General features: G+C 38.3%; 1 protein-coding gene across 1 annotated transcript; it reads right to left on the reverse strand.

Moving 5' to 3' along the window:
* Positions 1-212: 212 nt before the first annotated feature.
* LOC138898928 (uncharacterized) lies at positions 213-572 on the reverse strand. Its single transcript, XM_070185037.1, has one exon. It carries the CDS (start codon positions 570-572, stop codon positions 213-215), a length of 360 nt encoding a protein of 119 aa, XP_070041138.1.
* Between the last annotated feature and the right edge of the window lie 23,560 nt (positions 573-24,132).

The following is a 24,132-nucleotide window of genomic DNA, read 5'->3' on the forward strand; positions in this document are numbered from 1 at the left end:
TCGTGTGTAGGGTTGGACATACATCACTACATAGTGAGGCGGTGCCACGACATAAGCTGCACCTTGATGTGGGTAATAGTGTTGGGGGGTTCTTGGTGGCATATAAGAATGGTCAAATGATCGGCGATACTCCCTTGAACTCGAAGCCATCATGGCTCCCCCCTCTCTCTTTTTGCGACTAGCCAAACCCCCTGGACCGTTTTTAAATCATTCTATACCATCTCCCCAATCTTCATAGCCTCAGCAAATGGCTTTCCCATAGCAAACATCATTTTCTGGAAGTAATCCACATCTTGGGCCTGTAGGAATACTGTAACCATTTCTGTTTCGTCCAACGGGGGTTTTACCTTGGCGGCCTGCTCGCGCCATTTGACAACATACTCACAAAAATATTCTGCAGTTTTCTTTTTCAAATTGGACAAGGAGTTTCTATCGGGAGCGATGTCCACATTATACTGGAATTCTCGGACAAAAGCTCGGGCTAAATCGTCCCATACATGCCAATGTGTGATTTCTTGATCCATGTACCACTCGGAGGTGATTCCTGTTAAGCTTTCTTCGAAGTAGGCCATCAGATGATCTTAGTTTCCACCAGCCCTTCTCAGTTGATTGTAATATCTCTCTAAGTGGGCGATTGGGTCTCCGTTCCCATCATACTTTCCGAACTTTGGCATTTTGAAACCAGCAGGTAAATGAACATTGGGAAACATGCACAAATCCGAATAGGAGACACTGTTTTGGCCACTCAAGCCTTGTATATTTTTCAAGCTCTGTTCCAAGCTTTTCATCTTCCGAGACATTTCTTCCTGCTCAGGATGTTTAACTGTTCTTTTTGGCTCAATCGGAAACCCATGTTGTGGCTATTGGGCGTCTAAGTTCGGAGTGACATGAGTCATATCAAGTTGAAATTACGGACCTTGGATGGTGAATGTTGGGGGTTCAAATCATGGACTAGGAACAATTGGTTATGCCATGGTGAAGACCGGTGGTGCGGAGAACAATGTTGAAGGTGCCCAGAAAATGGTGCCTGGGGGCGAACCACATAGGGCATACCGGTAAAGTTAGATGATATTGTGGGGTACCCTCACGGGATAAATGAGTTGGTCATAGGGATGTTGGTGGTTCCACTCGTCCTTGTGATCAGCTCGGGGAATCCAGGAATTGCACTTGGCGGTTCCCTACCATTAGACTAGGCATCTCAGTTTTATAGAATGAGAAGACAGAGGATCTTATTTTCTTCGACAATTGCCGATTCAGGTTGTGAAATAGCAAGTTTAGGGCTATCCTCATGATTAATAATGCGGAGGTTGCTTTCTAAGGCCATTGGAACCTTTCCTTTGGATCTTGTAAAATAGGGGTGAGAAGCCAGATTACCGACAAAACCAACCGCCCGAACAGAACCTGGCTTATTTGCACACACAACAACCTTCTCAGTTTTGAGACATTTAACATATAGGAAATCGCACATTGGGGATGCAATGCACCTGAACAGTTAAACGCTTCTAAAATATTTTTGAAACAACTGTTTTATCCCGGCTTTCATTTTCTCTTTTCCACACTGTAATTTTTTCCTTTCATTTCCACTCTCTTTTTCTCTTTTGTTTTGTCATTCCTGGTTTTCTCTTGTTGTCGTCACTCCTGGTTTTCTCTTTTGTTTTTATCACACTTTTCTTCATTTTCCTTTACTTATTGTCTCTAAATTTTCTCTCTTTTTATTGATTTTCACTCATATTAATTATGGCTATAATTGCATCCGATGGAATTGCCTACGTATCATGACACCGCACGAATCATACCATTACGTAGTTCAAGGGTATAAATGCAAAATGAAAGCAAAGAAATTGTTTTGGGGTTTTCAATATTTTATTAAGAAAATCTATTTGGTTTTTTTTTATTACAAAGACACGAAGACATTGATAACTGACTTAAAAGGGGAAAATATACAGACTTGAAGCAAAACAACAACAGACTCGAGATGGACGAAAGGACAAACAAACTTGATGCGAGAAAAAGTAAAAGACAGACTCGAAGACTCAACAATAATGAACACATATGAGACTCAAATGTTATTTCGGGGGCCCACGGGACATCAGTCGGTCTCGGCGCAGGCCTGATTGCAAGATCTTCTCAAAGGAACTTTAGGTCAGCCATGACCTGGCGAGAAAAATACAACACTGAATCAAAGAACATAGCTCGAGTCATATTCTCACACTCGTTGCATTTCATCGCAGTGTAGTCAGTTATTTCTTTGATTCTGAGTTTAGTGGCACCCTGGTCCTGCTATAATCATCCAATTTGTTGTTCCCGGCCTTCCACTACCCGCATGGCCCTGTTGTTTCGATCTTGCAACCCCAGGACACTCTCTTCCAATTTTTTGATCAATGAATGACAGTGTTCTCTTTCCTTCTTGAAGTCTTTGACCTGCTGATCCATTTCATTTTGAGAGTGGCTAACTCTTTCCTTAGAATTGAGACTTCTCTTTCGTAACTTTGCTTTGCCTTGCGAGCTAACCTTGTCTGTTCTTCTACATCTTTCCCCAACTGAAACACCATTGCCCAAGCTTTTGCCAAATATTTCCCGGCCTTTGTGAGGTCGGCCGCATAGTCATGCACTTTTCGCCTCAAGTTGCTCATGAGTTTTTCGTCCCTCTCACTCCTTATCGGCGTCTCGGCAGTTATCTTCATTTCCCGGAGCTGAGCTCGGAGGGCTTCATTTTCCCGGGCCAACCTTTTCTTTTCTCTCTCATCTTGAGTGGCTTGCAACCCACTTTCAAATTTGATTGTTTTGACTTGATGCTCCAGGTTGATGATGGTGGTCTGATATTCCTTCTCTTAGGATAACCAATCCCACTACTCGTGCGCTATATCAACAAATTCCTGGACATGGGGCCTTTTAGCCGGCCTTCCGGATTTATCATTTGTTGTGAATCTCTTTCCATACCAAGTAACATACCCAGGTAAAACCTCGCATTTAGACAAATTATGTACTCCGTTATTTGCCCCCAAATACTGGCACTCACTCAAACTTTTATGGACCACATCTTCAGGAAATTGAGAATTAGAGCGGATTTCAACCACATGAGTACTATAATAATTTTGAGTTGTCTGTCAAATTTGGTGAGAAACGGAGTTGATTCGATGTGATTCGGACGTTCGGTTGTGAAAAATAGATGTTTTAAAGTTTTCTTGAAAATTTTATTTGATTTGGTGTCCAAGTCATAGTTCTAGGTGTTATTTTGGTGATTTGATCACGCAAGCAAGTTCGAATGATGTTTTTGAACTTGTGTACACTTTTTGTTTAGAGCCCCGAGTGCTCGAGTGAGTTTCGGATAGGCTACGGGATGATTTGAACTTAGAAAGTTTGCTGGTTTTCACTTCTGCTGGTTTCTCGTGTTTCCTTCTTTGCGGTCGCAAATATACTCCCGCGATCGCGAAGGGTAAATTGGGCTGGGGAGAGATTGTTGTACGTGAACACGAAACCTTGGTCGCAAACGCGGAGGATTGGGGGGCCTGCTCTACGCGAACATGACCAGTCACACGCGAACGCGTAGCGTTAGATAGATGGGGCAGGGGAGTTGAGGTAACTCTACGTGAACGCGAACGCGAGCCCAGTCTCGCGAACGCGGAGGTGAGCCGGTCATGACCTTCGCGAACGCATGGAGTTACTCACAATCGCGTTAGCCAGTTGGGCCATACTCTTCGCGAACATGTCAGGTTTCACACGAATGCGATGAACACCTGATGCCAGTGACTTAAAACAGTCCCAATTACGGGATTTTGCCATTCTTTCAAATATTTCAAAACTAGAAGACTTAGAGGCAATTTTCCTAAAAGATTTTCTTCCCCAATTTGTTGGTTAGTGATTCTAACATACTTTCTTCGATTTCCCATTACATTTCATGAGTTTTCAACCTAAAATCTAGGATATTCATGGTGGAAATTGGGGGTTTGGGTAGAATTAGAGATTTTTGCATAATTGGAATTTAGACCTCGAGTTGAGGTTGGATTTCGAAATAAATTATATAATCGGGCTCGGGAGTGAGTGGGTTAATGGATTTTGGTCCGAACCTCGGATTTTGACCATGCGGGCCCGGGGTCGATTTTTGATTTTTTGGGGAAAGGTTTGGGGAATCTAAATTTATGCATTGTAATTGATTTCTTTAGAAATATTTGATATTATTGAGTTGTTTGTGGATAGATACGAGTGATTTGGAGGTGGATTCTAGAGGAAAAGTGGTAATTGAGCATTGAGTGGCCTTTGGAGCGAGGTAAGTGTTGTGTCTAACCTTGACTTGAGGAAATAAGATTTGTTTGTCTATTTACTACATGTTTAGATGTTGGGGAACAACGTATATGTGAGGTGACGAGTACTTATGCGTTATAGTTGAGTTAAAGCATTCGGGTGGGGGCTTTGTTTCTTGCAATTATAGCTTCCTTTGTTCGTGTTATCCATGTCTAGACTAGTATTGTTAAATTGGTCGTTCTTATCATGTTTACGGATCTTTTAGTGATAATTGGGTATTGATTTCGAAGTCGAGGTTGATATTGTGGAACCAAATATTGAAGTAAGGCTTGTACTTGTTATTTTATGTCCCTGTTGTTATTTGTTCATTGCATTATGGTAAGTGAGAGTGTTAATGCACGAAGGGTGATGTCGTGCCACGTTGTGAGTGTTACTGCACGCAGGGTAATGCTGTGCCATATTATGAGTGATAATGCACGAATGGTGATGTCGTGCCATATTATGAGTGTTATGCACGAAGGGTGATGCCGTGCCCCGTTATGAGAGTTAATGCACGAAAGATGATGCCGTGCCGTATCTATTGATTTATATCGTGAGGCTGAGAGTAAAACCACGAAGGGTGATGCCGTGCAATTTTGTTCATTGTGTTTAGTTTTTTTTCACTGGTTAAAAGCATATTGACTGTTTTGGTTATCATTTCCACTGTATGTCCTATATCATGTGCCCTTTTAGCATGTTCCCCATCCCAATAGTACATGTTTAGTTGTTACTGTTGTTTTCTTGTACATATACTGTTATTTGCACAAGTTTATTTACGTAGGTGTCTTGTCATATCCTCGTCACCACTTCGTCGAGGTTAGGCTCGACACTTATCAGTACATGGGATCGGTTGTACTGATACTCCACTCTGCACTTCTTGTGCATATTTTGGTACCAGTCCTAGCTGATAGTGAAGCTTAGCAGCTTGGATTTGCTGTCAGGAGACCCAAGGTAGGTCTGCTGGCGTCTGCAAACCCTGGAGTCTCTTCCTAATTTTATTATTTACTGTTTCCTTACTTGAAAACAATGTATTTTTCCTTTTCAGACTCTGTTTGTAGTAAATCATAGTAGCTCGTCAGTTGTGACTCCAGATCCGGGTGATAGTAATTAATGAAGTTTTTATACTATTCTGCACTCGCTATATTTCATTTTAGCTTATTTGTTGTTATTTACTGGTTTGAATAAGAATTGGCTTAATAACTCTCTAATGTCGGCTTGCCTAGCAACTGGAATATTAGGCGCTAGCACGGTCCCGACGGTGGGAATTCCGGGTCGTTACATTGGAGTTCTTATTTCTTATAATTTTTGAAATATTGTTTAGTTGATTTTTATTAAAATGTGTTTTAGTCCGTGTATATTTTAAAATAGAGAAATTCTTTTTTATTTATAATAACTTGTAATTTCTGATAATTTGTGGATTTGATAACGTTTGTTCAATTCTAATCCAGTATTTTTTGCGGGATTTCTCAAGCGACATGTGCTAGAGTTTAGATTTCTAATAAGCTAGATTTATTATTTCTCATAATTTTGTCATTCATTTTTATTTTCTTTTCTTTCAAATGTTTTTGGTCGCAGTATATTACACTGGATATATGACATCTGAAGGGTTATTATTCAGTACATTATAATGGAGAAGTGTAAAATAACGGAGTTACTTTTTTATTTGACATAACCCATTATTGTTGATAATCCGCCTCTCTATTTTTTTATATGCTGGATTTGATGATGTCCGTTCATTTGTAAGCCAGTATTGTTTGCTGGATTTTCACATATTACGTGATCCACATTGCTTTGTATGATGTAATAAATCTGCTTTTTCATGACGTAGTCATTACAGCTATTACGTGAAAGAGTTTTTCTTTTTCATGACGCACTGGCTATAATATTTCATCATTCCGCCTGTGACATTGGCTTTAATATTTTACCTAACACATTTTTATCTTGTAATTATCAATTGAATACTTTTATTTTAGCTCTAGTATTTTTTACGGTGTCTGCCATGGACAAATGTGATGACTTTCAGATTAATATATTGGATCATTTTATTACTATTATTTGTACATGTATACTAAACTATTCTTACTAGTGTCCCCATTATAGGTGGTATACTATACAATATGTTAAAATTTCAGTAGTTTACAATAACTTTTCTTTAACGATTGGGTGCAGTCTTATTATATATAATAAACCACTTGTATTTTCTTGAATAAAGGTTACTTTTTGTCTTTTCATATTCTTTTTTAGACTTTCTATGTGAATGATGAAGTCTTAAATATTTATTTGTGCATTTTTAACCACAAAATGTAACAAACACACTTATTACATAAAATATTTTGCATCGGAATATGTAATTATGTAATTATTACATTGCTATGACATAATCGCATGCTTTTTCGTATATTATACTTGATATACGAACTAATTTCTTTTATCCAGTATAATACACTAGACGTTCAAAATTTCCTTTATTCTTTTCCTATTCACTTTTTACAATTATGATATAAGTTTCAATATATTGTACTATATTATTATTATTATAAAATAGCGGAATTCTTTTTTATTTATAATAACTTGTAATTTATGATAATTTGATACTCTTTTTTTATTTTTATATGGCAAATTTGATAATGTTTGTTCATTTCTAATCCATTATTTTTTGAGTGATTTTCAAGCTACATGTGCTAGAGATTTAGATTTTTATGTTGTGTCTTCCTTTTTTTAGATTTTATCTATAATATGTTGTATTTCATGCCTTTTGTTCATTCTATTCTAGTACAATAAGCTAGATTTATTATTTCTCATAATTTTTTCATTCTTTTTTTTCTTCATTTCTTTAAAATATTTTTGGTCCCCCTGTATATTACTCTGGAAATATGACTTCTGAAGAGTTGTAATTTAGTACATTATAAAGGAGAAGTGTAAAATAACAGAGTTTTTTTATTTCTCATAACCCATTATTGCTGATAATTCGCCAGTCTATTTTTTTTATATGCTGGATTTGATGATGTATGTTCATTTTTAAGACACTAATTTTTGCTGGATTTTCAAGAAATATGTTTTTTTCGCTGGAGTTCTTATTTTCACATATTACGTGATGCACATTGCTTTGTATTTATGTAATAAATCTAGCATTTTATGACATAATCATTACAGTTATTACGTTATAGAGTTGCCTATAATATTTTCATCATTACGCCTATGCCATTAGCGTGATGCTAACGACCCGATCGATCATTTTGAGAATTAACATCTCGTTCGGTGGCTTAAGGTCTAAAGAAGTTTCGTATTATGTGTTATGACTTACGTGTGTTGTCTATTTCAGTTTTCGGATGATTTGAGGTCAATTTGGAAGAATGATTCTTGTTTTAGAAGCTTAAGCAGTAGGAGTTGACCGGAGTTTTGACTTTTGTGTAGACAACTCCGTAATAGAATTTTGATGATTTTAATAGCCCCGTATGGTAATTTTGGACTTTTCTAAAGTTTTTGGAAGGTTGGGAGGTTTGACCGAGAGTTGACTTTTGTGATATTGGAGTTGGGTTTCGATTCCGATAGTTGGAAAAATCGACAACGAAGATGGTCTTCGAGATGAGAATAACAACTTGACACCTAGTGTCGAAAGACCACTTGTCAACGCCGTTGGAGATCGGATCGGAGTACCAATAGATATCAATTCACATGTGGCCATTGAGGCGAACATACATTCTGAACCTGAAAATAGCATTCATGGTGGCACTCGGTCTGCAGCTCGAAACACCTATAACATTGAGGAAAAATGCGTCAGCTTGCGTATGATTTTTGAAATGTTACAAGTCCAATAGGTAGCGATAGCTCAGTTGCAGAGCTAAATCCAGCTACCACGTAAGCCGAGCCTAGTCCACCTCGAGAAATTGCCCACGGAACGGAGCCATCCACATGAGTCAAATGAGCAAGAATCGGGGACTACTCCCGAAATCGCTAAAATACTCGAGGAGCTTACAAAGCAGGTCAAAGCCAACGATAAAAGAGTAGAAACATATAATTCCAGGGTCGACCAGATCCCAGGGGCTCAACCAATAATAAAAGGGTTAGATTCCAAAAACTTCGTGCAAAAGCCTTTCCCCTCGAGCGCCCAATACCAATGGCCAAAAAATTTTGTATGCCCGAAATTCCCAAATATAACGGAAAGACCGATCCCAACGAACACGTCACCTATTAGACGTGCACCATCAAGGGTAATGATTTGGAGGACGATGAAATCGAATCTGTGTTGTTGAAAAAGTTTGGAGAGACCCTCTCAAAAGGAGCAATGATTTGGTATCACAACCTACCACCGAATTCGATCGATTCATTTGCCATGTTAGCAGATTCTTTCTTAAAGGTACAAGCCGGGGCCATAAAGGTCGCAACAAGGAAATCATCCCTTTAAGGGGTAAGACAAAAGGATAACGAGATGCTAAGGCAGTTCGTATCTCGTTTTTAAATGGAATGAATGGATCTCCCAACAGTCACAGACGATTGGGCTGTTCAAGCTTTCACTCAAGGTTTGAACGAATGAAGTTCGATGGCATCATGGCGACTGAAGCATAAGCTGATCGAGTACCTAGCTATCACTTAGGCCAACGTGCACAATCGGTACCAATCAAAAATTAGAGTCGAAGATTATCAGTTCGGGGCTGAACCCACTGCTCGAAGGGATATCAATCGAGAACAAGGTTCGATCAGGGATCGATATCAACCGTATAACGGAAACTACAGAATCAATGAATCGACACGTAATCCGCAAAAAATCAACAAAGGAAGTGATCGTGGTCAAGGGTCTCGGGGATCGACGAACAAAAGTGGGTTCGACAGGCCTACCGGATCTAAGGAAGTGCCTCGGTTATCAGAGTATAACTTCAACATTGATGCATCCGCCATCGTGTCGGCTATCGGATGCATCAAAGACACTAAATGGCCCCGACCCATGTAGACCGATCCTACCTTAAGAAATCCCAACCAAATGTGTGAATATCATGGCACCCATGGCCACAGAATGGAAGATTGCAGGCAACTAAGAGAGGAGGTATCCCGGTTATTCAATAAAGGGCACCTTCGAGAATTTTTAAGCGACATGGAGAAGAACCATTTCAAAAATAGGTATTTCGGCAAGCAGAACGAACAAGAAGAACAACAGCACGTCATTCACATGATCATCGGCAGTGTCAATACCCCTCAAGGGCTGGTGCTTAAACGAACTAAGACATTGATTGTGAGAGAAAAGCGATCAGGAACTCGGGATTACGCACCCATAGGAACTCTGTCTTTCAATCATAAAGATGTAGAAGGAGTCATACAACCTTATAACGATGCACTAGTAATATCTGTACTTATGAATAAAACTAAAGTTAAGCATGTGTTAATTGATCTAGGGAGTTCGGCCAACATCCATAGGTTGAAGGTCGTATAGCAACTCGGTCTATAGGACCAGATCATACCCGTGACCCTGGTCTTAAAAAGATTCAATATGGCATGTGAAACCACCAAAGGCGAGATAATTCTGCCAATAAACATGGCCGGAACCATCTAGGAAACGAAGTTCCACGTAATCAAAGGCGATATGAGGTACAATGCCCTTTTTAGAAGGTCATGGATCCACAACATAAGAGCTGTACAATCGACCCTACACCAGGTTCTTAAATTCCCAACATCGAGGGGGTCATAACAGTGTAGGGAGAGTAACCGGCCGCAAGAGAAATGTTTGCCGTCGAAGAAGAAAATCTGATATCCTCACCTTCGCCAATAAAGGGATCGAGCTCAAAAAGGGAACAAAGTGCCAAATAGCAATCACAGACACCGCTTTAACCCAATTAGAAAGTCAGAATATCGATGAAGATGATGATCATAGAATTCCTCGATCCTTCGTACTTCCTGATGATTCCGACGACACTCAATCAACGATCGAAGAATTGGAGCAAGTCATATTAATCAAGCGTTTGCCCGAATGAAAGGTATACCTGGGAACGGGATTAACCCCAGAACTAAGTAACAAACTTATTCAATTTCTTATCGATAACATAGATTATTTTGCTTGGTTCCATTTAGATATAACAGGAATCCCACCGGATATAACGATACTTCGGCTAAGCTTGGACCCTAGGTTCAGACCGGTAAAGCAAAAGAGAAGATCCCAGTGCGTGGTAAAGCACACATTCATAAATGACGAAGTAACCAAACTTCTCGAAATAGGGTCCATTTGGGAGGTGAAATATCCTGAATGGTTAGCCAATGTAGTTGAAGTTTCTAAAAAAGTAAACAAACTTAGGATGTGTGTAGATTATAAGGATTTGAACAAAGCATGCCCCAAAGATTCCTTTCAGCTGCCCAACATCGATCGCATGATCGATGCCACGGCCGTCCATGAGATCCTTACTTTTCTCGATGCCTATTCCGGGTATAATCAAATCCAAATGAACCCGGAAGACAAGGAAAAGACTTCATTTGTCACCAAGTATGGAACATATTGTTATAATGTGATGCCCTTTGGGCTAAAAATTGCGGGAGCTACTTACCAACGCCTAGTAAAAAAAATTTCGAGGAAAAAATAGGTAAATTAATGAAAGTTTATAGTGATGACATGCTAGTTAAGTCCCTGCACGCAGAGGACCATTTGACCCATTTACAGGAAACATTCGATATTTTAAGGAAATACAACAAGAAGCTCAACCCCGAGAAATGTGCTTTCGGGGTCGGTTCGGACAAGTTCCTCGGCTTCATGGTGTAAAATCGGGGGATCGAGATTAACCCCAATAAAATCAAGGCCATTGAAGACATCTCCATCATGGACAACGTGAAAGCCACACAGAGGCTAACGGTACGGATTGTAGCCTTAGGCTGATTCATTTCGAGGTTGTGAGATCGAAGTCACAAATTTTTCTCTATAATCAGAAAGAAGAACGATTTCGCTTGAACCTCAGAATGCCAACATGCATTAGAGTAATTAAAACGATATCTATCGAGCCCACCACTGCTTCTTACTCCAAAAATAGACGAAAAACTTTACTTGTACTTGGTAGTATAAAAAATCGCAGTAAGCGGTATCCTAGTTCGAGAAGAGCAAGGTACGCAATTTCCCGTTTATTATATAAGTCGAACTTTAGGAGAAGCAAAAACTAGATATCCGCACCTAGAAAAATTAGCACTTGCACTGATAAGCGCCTCTAGAAAGTTAAGACCGTACTTTCAATGTCACCCCATATGCGTGTTAACCACTTACCCGCTTCGTAATATTTTGCACAAGCCCGAACTATTAGGCCGATTGCCCAAATGGGCCATCGAACTCAGTGGGTACGATATTGAATATCAACCCCGTATGGTCATCAAGTCTCAAATATTAGCAGACTTCGTGGCCGATTTCATGCCGACCCTCATGATCGAAGTCGAAAAAGAACTATTATTGAAATCGGGTATGTCATCAGGGGTATGGACCCTTTTTATGGATAGGGCTTCGAACCTGAAGGGGTCCGAGCTAGGCATCATTTTAAAGCCACCCACGGGTAACACTATTAGGCAATCTGTCAAAACTACTAGGTTGACTAACAACGAGGCCGAGTATGAGGTCATGATTGCATGTCTCGAGCTAGCTAAAATCTTGGGAGTAGAATTCATCGAAGCCAAGTGTGACTCTTTGTTGGTGGTAAATCAAGTAAACAAAACCTTCGAAGTTTGAGAAGATAGAATGCAAAGATTTTTGGACAAATTGTAGGTCACTTTGCACAATTTCAAAGAATGGACTTTACAGCATGTTACACGAGAGAAAAATAGTGAGGCTGATGTACTTGCAAATTTGGGATCATCGGTCGAGGAAGGCGATATAAGCTCGGGGACAGTCATTCAACTCTCGATATCCGTGATCGAAGAAGGTCATGCCGAGATAAATTCTACGAGCTTAACTTGGGATTGGAGGAATAAATATATTGAATACTTAAAGAATGGAAAGCTTTCACCGAACTCTAAAAATTCTAGGGCCCTACAAACCAAAGCTGCTCGATTCACATTAACTGCAGATGGAACGCTATATCGATGGACCATTGGCAGTATGCTTAGGTCTAAGAGACACCGATTACATCCTACGTGAGGTGCACGAGGGCACTTGTGGGAATCACTCCGGTGCCGATTCATTAGTCCGAAAAATAATTAGGGCAGGGTATTATTGGATCGATATGGGCAAAGATGCAAAGGAGTTTGTTCGAAAATGTGACAAATGCCAAAGGTTTTCACCAACGATCCATCAGCCCGAAGAGCAATTTCACTTAGCCATATCCCCGTGGCCATTCATGAAATGGGGAATGGATATAGTCGGCCCTCTGCCATCGACCCTAGGTAACGCTAAATTTATTTTATTTATGACTGGCTATTTATCTAAATGGGTTGAAGCACATGCTTTCGTGAAAGTAGTGTGTGACAATGGATCATATCGTATGTCGATTCGGGGTACCTGCCGAAATAGTGTGTGACAATGGAAAATAGTTTGTCGGCAGCAATGTGAAAAAATTCCTCTAAGACCACAAAGTAAAGAGGATATTACCAACACCGTATCACCCCATTTAGAATAGACTGGCCGAATCAACAAACAAAACTATCATTCAAAACCTAAAAAGAGGATGAACGACGCTAATGGAAAGTGGAGAGAAATCCTACCTGAAGTTCTCTGGGCATACCAAACAACATCAAATTATAGTATGGGGGCGACCCCGTTCTCCTTAGTATATGGCTCCGAAGCCTTGATTCCAGTCGAAGTCGGGGAACCCAGTGCTAGGTTTTGGTATACAACAGAAGAGTAAAATAATGAGGCTATGAACACTAGCCTCAAATTATCAGATGAAAAACGAGAAGCTGCTCTCGTCCAGTTGGCCGCCCAAAAGCAGCGAATCGAAAGATACTATAATCGAAGAACCAAGCTTCGCCATTTTAAACTCGGGGACTTAGTGCTAAGGAAAGTCACCCTCAGTACCCAAAATCCAAACGAAGGAAAACTAGGACCGAACTGGGAAGAACCGTATCAAGTTCTCGAAAACATCGGAAAAGGATCATACAAGATCGCTATTATAAACGACAAACAACTATCAAGCAATTGGAATTTGTCGCACATAAAACTATACTACTGCTAAGGTACGACCCTCCCATATTAGTTTACATTTCAAAACTAACCCCTGCAGGAGTCCGATCAGCAGCTAGGATGGATCCTTCAACACGAAGCGCTATTTCTAAAAGCACGCGTAAACTTAGAAAAAATTTGACAGTATCCAAGGCCTCTTTACAATCGACCTTGAATACTGGGGGGGGATTAGCCCTCAAATATATCAAGTTCTTATGCAAGAAAGTTATTTCGTAACAACAAGGTTCCAATAGGAAAAGTTGTAAGAGCCAAATGGTCAAAACGAACCATGCTCATGTAATTGGCCCGAGCCTTGACGCAAAACATGAACACATGTATAATGACTTGCAAAGAAAGTTCTTTTCTTTACCGATATCTTATATCCAAGAAATATTCCTCTATTTCGAGATTTATTATGCAAACAGGATTGAGTTCGAGCAAGCGCTCATTCGATTATTATGCCTACGGGCCACATTACTTAGAGTTCGAATCATTCACTCGACCACTAAGCCTATGGGCTACTTTTATTTCGAGTTCGAGCAAGCACTCACTCGATCATTATGCCTACGGGCTACATTACTTGGAGTTCGAATCATTCACTCGACTACTAAGCCTATATGCTACTTTTATTTCGAGTTCGAGCAACCACTCACTCAGCCATTATGCCTACGGGCTACATTACTTTGAGTTCAAATCATTCATTCTACTGCTAAGCCTACGGGCTACTTTTATTTCGAGTTCAAGCAAGTACTCACTCGACCATTATTTCTATGGGCTACATTACTTGAAGTTCGAATCATTCACTCGACTGCTAAGCCTACAAGCTACTTTTATTTCGAGTTCCAGTAAGCACTCACTCGACCATTACGCCTAAGGGCTACATTACTTCGTGTTCGAAATCATTCACTCGACTACTAAGCCCATGTGCTACTTTTATTTCGAGTTTGAGCAATCACTCACTCGACCATTACGCCTACGTGCTACACTACTTCTGTGTTCGAATCATTCACTCGACTACTAAGCCAACGAGCTAGTTGTATTGTGAGTTCGAGCAAGCACTCAATCAACCATTACGCCTACGTGCTACATTACTTCAAGTTCGAATCATTCACTCGACTGCTAAGCCTACGGGCTACTTTTATTTCGAGTGTGAGCAAGCATTCACTCGACCATTATGCCTATGGGCTACATTACTTCGAGTTCGAATCATTCACTCGACTGCTAAGACTACGGGCTACTTTTATTTCGAGTTCGAGCAAGAACTAACTCGACCATTACGCATACGGGCTACATTACTTCGAGTTCAAAATTATTCACTCTACTACTAAGCCTACGTGCTACTTTTATTTAGAGTTTGAGCAAGAACTCAATCGACCATTATGCATATGAGCTACATTACTTCGAGTTCGAATCATTGACTCTACCACTAAGCCTACGGGCTATTTTTATTTCGTGTTCGAGTAAGCACTCAATCGACCATTATACCTATGGGCTACATTACTTCTAGTTCGAATCATTCACTCAACTACTAAGCCTACGGGCTATTTTTATTTCGAGTTCAAGCAAGCACTCAATCGATCATTATGCCTATGGCCTATATTACTTCGAATTCGAATCACTCACTCAACTAATAAGCCTAATGGCTACATAACTTCAAGTTTGAGTAATCCTATGTTCAAACAATCACTCAACTAGACTACAAAGAATATGAGCTACCTTATTTCATGTTTGAGTAAGCGCTCACTCGGTTATAAAGGCTACAAAGTCAAAATTTGATTAAGTTGCCTAAATCCTTGTGAAAATATTCATAAGGCATGAATAAAATCTTCACAAGACAGGAAACAGAACAGAAGCAAGATGGCAAAAAGGGATATTTTTATATATACAAGATTGTTTACATGATTGATTACAACATAAAAATTAAGGACTAAGCTTCCTAGTTATCCCCAGGAGCGGTCTCTTCTCTATCGCTCTCCCTCCCATTCTCGGACCCGCTCTTACTCCCATTATCATCATCATCATCATCGAAAATCAAGGCTTCAGAATCGGCTTTGAGTTCTTTGGCCATTTTAATCTCTTCGGCGAGGTCGAAACCTCTAGCATGGATCTCCTCGAGGGTCTTCCTCCGAGATCGACACTTAGCAAGTTCAGCGACCCAATGTGCTCGAGTATTAGCGGTCTCAGCTACCACTCTTGTTTGGACCTGGGCAGCTTTAGCATCATTCTGATAGATGGCCACGAGTGCATCCGCATCGGCCTTTGCCTTTTCGGCATTAGATTCGGCCTTGGCAAGTTCAAAGGCCAACCGAGCCTCGAGCTCCTCTATTCATTTTTCTTGGACCGAGCCTTTCTCCTTTATTTTTTGAAGATGGTTTTTGGCTGATGACAATTGGGCTCGAGCAGTTTCTTTCTCTACAGGAAAGCGGTCCATTCCTTTTTTCCACTTCAAAGACTCCACTCTTATCACATCGACTTCTTCACGGAGTTTTTCGATCATCTCAATTTTCTGCTGCAGCTGTGAGACCGAACAATTAGCCATCGTTCTGGTATCGAGCCCATAGGCTTTTAAAAGTATTATTACCTACTCGGATAGATCGATCTGATCTTGGTGAGCTTTGGCCAACTCAGCTCGGAGGTCTTTTATTTCCTCTCTCCTTTGGCCTAAGAGGAGTTTTAGAGAGTTCCTCTCCTCCGTAACCCGTTGAAGCTCGGCCTCGTATCGACGGATCTCGGTTCGGGACCAAGACCATGATTCTAGATAAACTGCCGCGTCCTACAAAGAAAGAAGAAACGAAGCTAGAAAAGAAAAGCAAACTTAAAGGTAACGCCATATAATTTAAGGCTTACCTAATTCATATCATGCTGCACCCCATGAAAAAGATCTGATGCATCACTTGTACCGATAGTGTCCTTGACACCGATAATTAGGTCGCAAAAAATATCCTCTCCATCATGAGGCCTATCTAATTCGAGTCTTTGATTGCTACTGCCCCAAGTGAATCACCTAGGGAATTCTCTTCATTTCGAAATGGTTTGGGAAGAGCCACTTTAGACATATCCCCCGATCTGTTGCTTCGATGGGAAGCATCTTCGATCTCTAACAACTCGGGGACTCTACCCGAATTTCTCTCCGATATATCCTCAGTTCAAGGCGGAGCCTTATGAACCACCATCGATCCAGCTGCCTGTGGAACGTCGGTGGTCTTTTTCGTTCGGGCCGCTAGAGGAGACCCATCATTCTCTTCTTATTCTTCTTCATCCATCAGATGCAGAACTGATTCTACAGTCCAAGGAATTATATTCTTGTTCGTCTTACGAGTCGTCCTCTTTTTTGGTTTTTGATCTTTGAGGATGGGGCTATTTTCCTCTTATTATCTTTCACCGGTTTTGGGACAGAAGCTGAAGCCTCTTCCTCGATGGATGAGGGCCTCAAAACTGCATCTTTGCCCACACCTACATATGAAATTTTTTATTAAAGTGTTTGAAAAGCATCTTATTCGAATTACCAAAAGATACGAGAAAGGTGCTTGCTGTGATTTTTGGCCTCCCATCGGCCCTTTGGCAAGTCACAACACGAGCACTCGGCGTATGAGGTGGTCGAAACCAGATCAGGTACCCAGTTCTTGAGATCGGGCATTGCGCCGGGCATCCAGGGAACCGCTGCATCACAAAAGGGGAATATTGGTGAGAAAGGAAATGAAAGAACAAAATAATAGGAGATAAGAGCAGAATTACACTTACGCTTCATCTTCCACTCCTCGGAAAAAGGCATCTTTTCGGTCGGAATTAGACCCGAAGTCCTTACTCAAACGAACCTGCCCATCCAACCTCGATCTTTATCCTCGTCTATACTCGAAAAAAGAGCCTTGGTAGCTCGACGTTGGAGTTTTATTAACCCTCCTCGAAAAAGGCAAGGACAGTATAATCGGACAAGATGATCGAGGGTGAAAGGCATCCCCTCAATTTTACTCACAAAATATCAGATCAAAATAACGATCCGCCAAAAGGAAAGATGTATCTGGCCTAGGGTTATTATGTATTTATGACAAAAATCTATGATAACAGGGTTGAGGGGACCTAACATGAAAGGGTAAGTATACACACTTAAAAACCCTCTCACGTGAGTAGTGATATCCTCTGCAGGAGATGACACTACCACTTATTTGTTCTCCCAGTTACAATCTTTTTTTATCCGCTCGATGTGCTCCCGAGTTATCGAACAAATATATCTCAATATGGGCCCACATCGGCCAGGAACCGGTGAACCTTTATCGAGTTTGAAATCGGAGGTAAGATCACACGCCGCCGGAATGCACTCCTCGGGATGTGGATCCACCGGTATTTTGTCAGCGACAGATTGGGAAGAATAAGCTCTTTCTTTTTGGGTTTTGATGTCTTCACCATTTTGGATTTAAATAAGGTGACAAATATTTTGTGGTTTAGAAGAAGAATTTTGCAAAGAGGAATCACTGATTTGCGAATAAACTCAGAGAATACAAAAAAAAACTTGGGAAATTTGGAAGATTGAAGATGTAAAAGTGGTAAATGATAAAAGAAAGGGATATTTATAGGTTAAAGCAATGGAGGTTCAGTATCATCGGTGGCCGACCACCGTCTGACATACATTAAATGCCTTAAAAGACTAAATCAATGGGACAGCTATCACGTGCGTCATGGTCGAGCCCAATGTAAACGTTAGCTTATAATCCGATCGAGCCGTTGAAAAATCATATCGTGTCTCACCACATCCTTCCCGAGAAATGAGGGGACTATCTGTATATAGTCAAAATAGATTTTGGCCTTCCTACGATTGATCGAGGTCAAAATATAATGGATCGAAGTAAGACTTCGAGATGGGTTCCGAAGATGGTACAAACATGTTTCGAGCCCGGGGGACCGATCAATGTCGAGCTCGATATCATTATCAAGCTCGAATCCAAGTCAAACTATGATGTAAAGTAAAGTTATCGAGCTTATGATTCAGAGACCGACCAACAGTGACCCTAGATCAATTCAAGGATTCGAGTCAGAATCAAGCTCAAGTCAAGATCGAGAGCTTGAGTCAAGACCGAAAACTCGAGCAATATCGAGCTCATAGACAAGAGCCGTTACAATCCCGCTAGAGGAGAGAATCCTGTCAGAAATTATGGAAAAGCTAATTTATCATAGGTCTCCCACTATGTATTTTTAATTATATCTAAAGTAAGACCCCTCTACTATAAAGGGGATGGTTATTATTTCTGTAAGGATCAAGTTTTTTCTTACATTGTAATTCACGCACCATATTATCATATAGTGAAAAGTTGTTCATTCAAGCTTCATAAATTGATTAAACTTGTTTAGTCCTAAAAATCATCATCTTTACAACCTTGTTTACTTTGCATTATTTGCAATCCATATTTGATATTTCTATTTATCTTTACGATTTGTGTTAAGCTATACCACATATCCTTAGAGCTACGTACAAATTCAACTCTATCCATTTTTTGGATAAACAATACTACTAATTGTTTTCCTCTGTGATGCCCTTTTTGCTCAGTTCATGTAGCTATTCTTATTTTTTTGGTCGCTGCTTTAAACTTCATTGCTGCCTTTATTACACTGTACATTTCGTGGTGATCGTTTCTTACGTGCCATTAATTGTCTCTGCTCTTATCTATTGACTTGAATTGTGGTAGAACACTTGCACGAGCAAACACGTAGTTAAATCACCCATATCGGTTTTAGAAGATGAATCTTGGCATCATGCATACTCTTGTCTACTTGACCTTCTGTGTGAGTATTGTCTATTGGCACATGAGTCATCCGTGCGGTTATGAGTTGTAATGTGGGCACAAGATGCCAAGTGAATAGGGTTCATGAATTAAAACCCATGAGCTGTGATTATGAGGTTCGGTATCTCAGAGAAATTCTTGAACAAATCTGGTGTGAAAGAGGTTGTTCTTATTGAGTTGTTGCTGGTATTTCCTTCATTTTGATTTCACCGGAGTTAGACTGTGTCCAGCTTACTCTACGACATTATTAAGTGACTGTTTCCTATTAAATTTTGTTGCTATTGGTGTAACGTTGGAAGTATTGTTTGGTATTGCTTATCCTACTTAGTTATATATTAATATTGTTTTTTTCTCGGTAAGTTCACCTTCACACTTGTTCAGGTTGTTTAGTCTAGTAGGTGTCTTGATTGTCCCTCGTCACTATTCTATCGAGGTTAGTCTTGCTACTTACTGAGTACCGCAGTGGTGTACTCGTACTACGTTTATGCACATTTTTTGTGCAGATCCTGATGCCACGGTTTTTGTTCATTATTAGCTGGTTGGTCGAGCTGTGGAGACTCAGGGTAAACCTGCCATCGCGTTCGCAGGCCTCAGAGTCACCTTATGATATTTTCATTATACTGTTTAATTCTATCCCGAACAATTACATTAAGGAATTTTTCTAGCTAACTCAGTAAAGCTTATGACTTTTACTACTGGTTTTGAGAATTGTAATTGTGTATAAGATTTTTATTTCGTATTTATCATTCGATGGTTGAATTCTTCTATTTATTTAGTAAGTTTTAGACTTACATAGTGTTGGAGATTAGGTGCCGTCATGACATCCTACGGAGGGAAAGTGGGGTCATGATAGTGATGCACATTGCTTTAGCTCCACCATTATTTACAGTGTCTCCCATGAACAAATATGATGACTTCCAGATTAATATACTGGATCATTTTATTACTATTATTTCCATAGGTATACCATAATATGGTTACAGTTAGCATACTATACAGTATGTCAAAATTCCAGTAGTTTACATGATCGTTTTTTAACGATTGGGTGCAATCTTATTATATATAATCAATCATTTTTAGTTTCTTGAATAAGGGTTACTTTATGTGTTTTCATATTATTTTTTATAGTTACAATGTGAATGATGAAGTCTTAAATATTTATTTGTGAATTTTAACCACAAAACATAACAAACACACTTACTACAGTAATTATTTTGCATCAGGATATGTATTTATGTAATTATTACATTGCTATGACATAATTGCACCCTTTATGTATATTATACTGGATGTACGAACTAATTCCTTTTATTTCCAGTATAATACAATGGACGTTCAGTATATTATATTGTGTCTTTTAAAAGAGAGATATGACGAGTTCCTATATAAAACACTGGGTTTCACAAAGGATATTTGATGAATGACAGTAAAACATTCAGGGTATTAATCAATTTCTTGTGCATTTTTAACCACAAAACAGAACAAACACATTTACTATAGTAATTATTTTGCGTTGGGGTATGTGTTAGTGTAATAATTACATTTCCGTGACATTCATGCACCCTTTTTCGGTATATTACACTGGACGTTCAAATTTCCTTTATGTCTTATCATATACACTGCAGATGTTGTTTTTGCCTATATAAGTACGTTATGCCTTGTGAGTTTATTCACTCAAACACATATATTTTCAATTGATAAAAAACAAAACAGAGAAAAATCGATGCTGTCATTAGGAAAATAATTGATGAAATAAAAGAAGATATCATAGAAGTATTCGAGTTGAAACTCGGTAAGTTCATAGACAAGTACGAAAGGGATTTGGATGAAATCAACACCAAGCTCGACAGGCTGGAATTGGTGGCTAGAGATAGCTCCTATGATAGTCTTGGTGATCCAGGAGCCGCTCGTCTGTTTGAAAATGATGACGAAGATGGAATGGATGTGTAGTTTTTGTTTTCTTTTGTAGAATCCTTTTCTTCAAAAAGTTATTATCTTGTTTTTAGTTTATGTATTTTCTTTACGTATTTTTAATTTCTGTTAATGCAATTAATAAAATATTATATATTTTTGTTTTAATCTTTTTGTGTGTTATTTTTTTATATTAATTCTCTTCAAACTCGGAAAATAACAGAAGGAAAAACATAATTGCAGAAAATAATAAAAAACTTAATAAAATCTCTTAATGCATAAAATAAAGAAATGGATATTCGTATGAAGTTTAAAATAGTCTTCCATACTTTGAATCCAGCCAGACTTTAAATATAAAAAACATTAAACATTATATGAATTTGTCCTAAAAGAGTTGAAAATTAGTTATGCATAATTTAATTTTAACATTAGGTTGAAATTGTTATGACTTCCAGTATAATATATAAAGTTATGGAGAGGATATGTTTTGGGTATGAGTATATTATACGATTTATTATTACACCCGTTGATAGTGTTAATTAGTATTAGTATGTTATATAGTGTCTTTAAAAAGACATATATTATGAGTTCTACATTAATATAAAGCATATTTTGGAAACGTATATTATTTTTTGCAAGTAATGTTACTATGATACAAAGTATAACGCGGTTTACTGGTATTCACACAGTTTATGTATAATACTATCGTACATATACTACATTTTATAACATGTCTATTGTTGTTTCTATTGTTGAATAGCATACAATTTGAGTATATTGTGGTTACTGTTATATTACCATCCTTTATATACCATTCTTATTTTTATACCTATTATAGTTGGTATACTTTAGAGTAATCCGTGGATACTGGTATATTATATGTGATGAGTTCCAGTATAATAAACTAAGTACACGACAGAAAATTTCATCAGTTCCAGTATAATGTTCAGGGTATTCCTTTAAGCTTTTTATATAGGTATACTATCGAGTGTACACTCTTACTTTTGATAGATATATGGATTTCGAAAAAAGAAATATTTCTTGATAACTGCAGCAAAGTATTTTGGAATAGACGAAACAAAGATTACAGTCAGTTTTGACTTCAAATCAAGAAACAAAAAAAAATAGACAGTAATAATATTTTGAGAAGCAAGAATTTCGACCGAATTATTGTGAATTACAGTCACTCTTTTGAATGAGCGCACACAACCTTATTGTATATAATCAATCATTCATTTTCCTGTATTTTCTTGAATTAGGATAAACTACTGCTGAATATGTGCAATTTGTTCTATTATGCCCATATCTTTTGTAACGACCACATCTTGATTCCTTCTTGAATTCTGTACAAGAGACATGTCGATTCTTCTGTCGTCTTCATAGCATAACTTTTGCATCCGGAGGCTTAGTGATTTTTGATTTAACAGTATATGATATAACCCATGTAGTTGAATCACTTATAAAATTAACTTGTCCTTCGTATGTTTTCAACCAAAAGTCCCTTGTATAAAAGGCAGAGCAGAAAGCCGATTTCTTTTGATATATGGTGTCAATTACAGCAATTGCATGTTCATAGGGTATTTCATCTAGCTGAAATTTAGAATAATCATATGTTCTCTTATCTATATCAGCAATAAATACCATACCCCCTTCTTTGACTTTGATTTTGAGTCAATCAATGGGCGATACTCTAAATGTAAAAGTTGGTTTTATTTTGTCATTCAATGTTCTTCTGCCCAGTTTGATATTTTACGAACAATTCCTTTTGCTGCCGTCCTTTTTTCATAGAACCAGATTTGTAATTTTTATTGTATAAAATCCATCATTATCAAAAGTGGCAATTCTATTGCACGTCTCAAAACATTATTCATTAAATATGTAATATTTGTTGTTAGCATATCATATCATCGTCTTGGACAATGTGAACGATCCCATCTTCCCGGTGCTTCCTCCATCTAGTAGTCAAATATTTTCTTATCAATAGCAGTTATTTGGGACATAAAGTCATCAAATTTTAATTGATTGTATACTCTTGCAGCATTCTGAAACAAGTTTATTATATTGTTTCTTACTGTTCTTTGCTTTAGATTCTTCTCTAATGATATATGCAAATACCATGGTAGCATTCAGGGAAAACTTCTGCAATTCTATTTGCAATTACCTTGTGTCGATCTGACAAGAACATTAAATCAATACGAATGCCAATTGTTTTTCATTATTCTCTGAAGTAGTATTTGTATGACTCGTTATTCTCTGAATCTACTAACCCAAATGCTTTAGGAAAAATATGATTATTTGCGTCCTTTGTAACTGTTACTAATAGAACACCTCTATATTTCTTTTTAGAAATGTTACATCAACAACAATAAGTGGTCGACAATACTTCCACCCAGAAATTGACGCCCCATACATAAAAAAATATGTAAAGAAACCTATTACATTGAAAAGTAAATAGAATTTAGTTTTCTGGTACGACAAGCTGCATAATAATGAATACTACCAGATGTGTGTTTCTGCTATGAATCAAAGATACTTCCAGAATAATAGTCTTGAGATTTTGTAGATTTTTCATACGAATTCCAAAATTTCCAGTCTATTATACTAGTGATTTGCACCTTTAATACTGCATTTTGAATCTATATTTTTCATATCAAAATACATTATTATATTTAATATAATGAAGAGTTTGTGGTGTCATCTGCAGTATTCACTAATGAGATGGAAAATAATGATGACAAAATATAAAAGAAATACTAAATTTTTACATATTTTCTTTAAACCTATTTTGTGCATCTCTCTTAATATTAGTATATGTTCCTGGATTTTTTTGGTCCGTCATGTACAAATATGAATGCAGCTGGTCATAATTTTCTTTTATTGTTCCTCTTAATAAAGATATCTCTTTATGAATAGCACGTCAAGCTTTTCCATAGCCAACATCTATTCCATGTTCTCTTTTCATTTCTAAAATAACAAACGTAGGCTTTACTTCAATAAATATGTCTCTTAAGTTGTCAATCATGTAATCTTTTATCACATTTGAAGTTGGTTGTC

Source organism: Nicotiana tomentosiformis, chromosome 9 (genome assembly GCF_000390325.3).
Source record: "Nicotiana tomentosiformis chromosome 9, ASM39032v3, whole genome shotgun sequence".
Classification (NCBI taxonomy): Eukaryota; Viridiplantae; Streptophyta; class Magnoliopsida; order Solanales; family Solanaceae; genus Nicotiana; species Nicotiana tomentosiformis.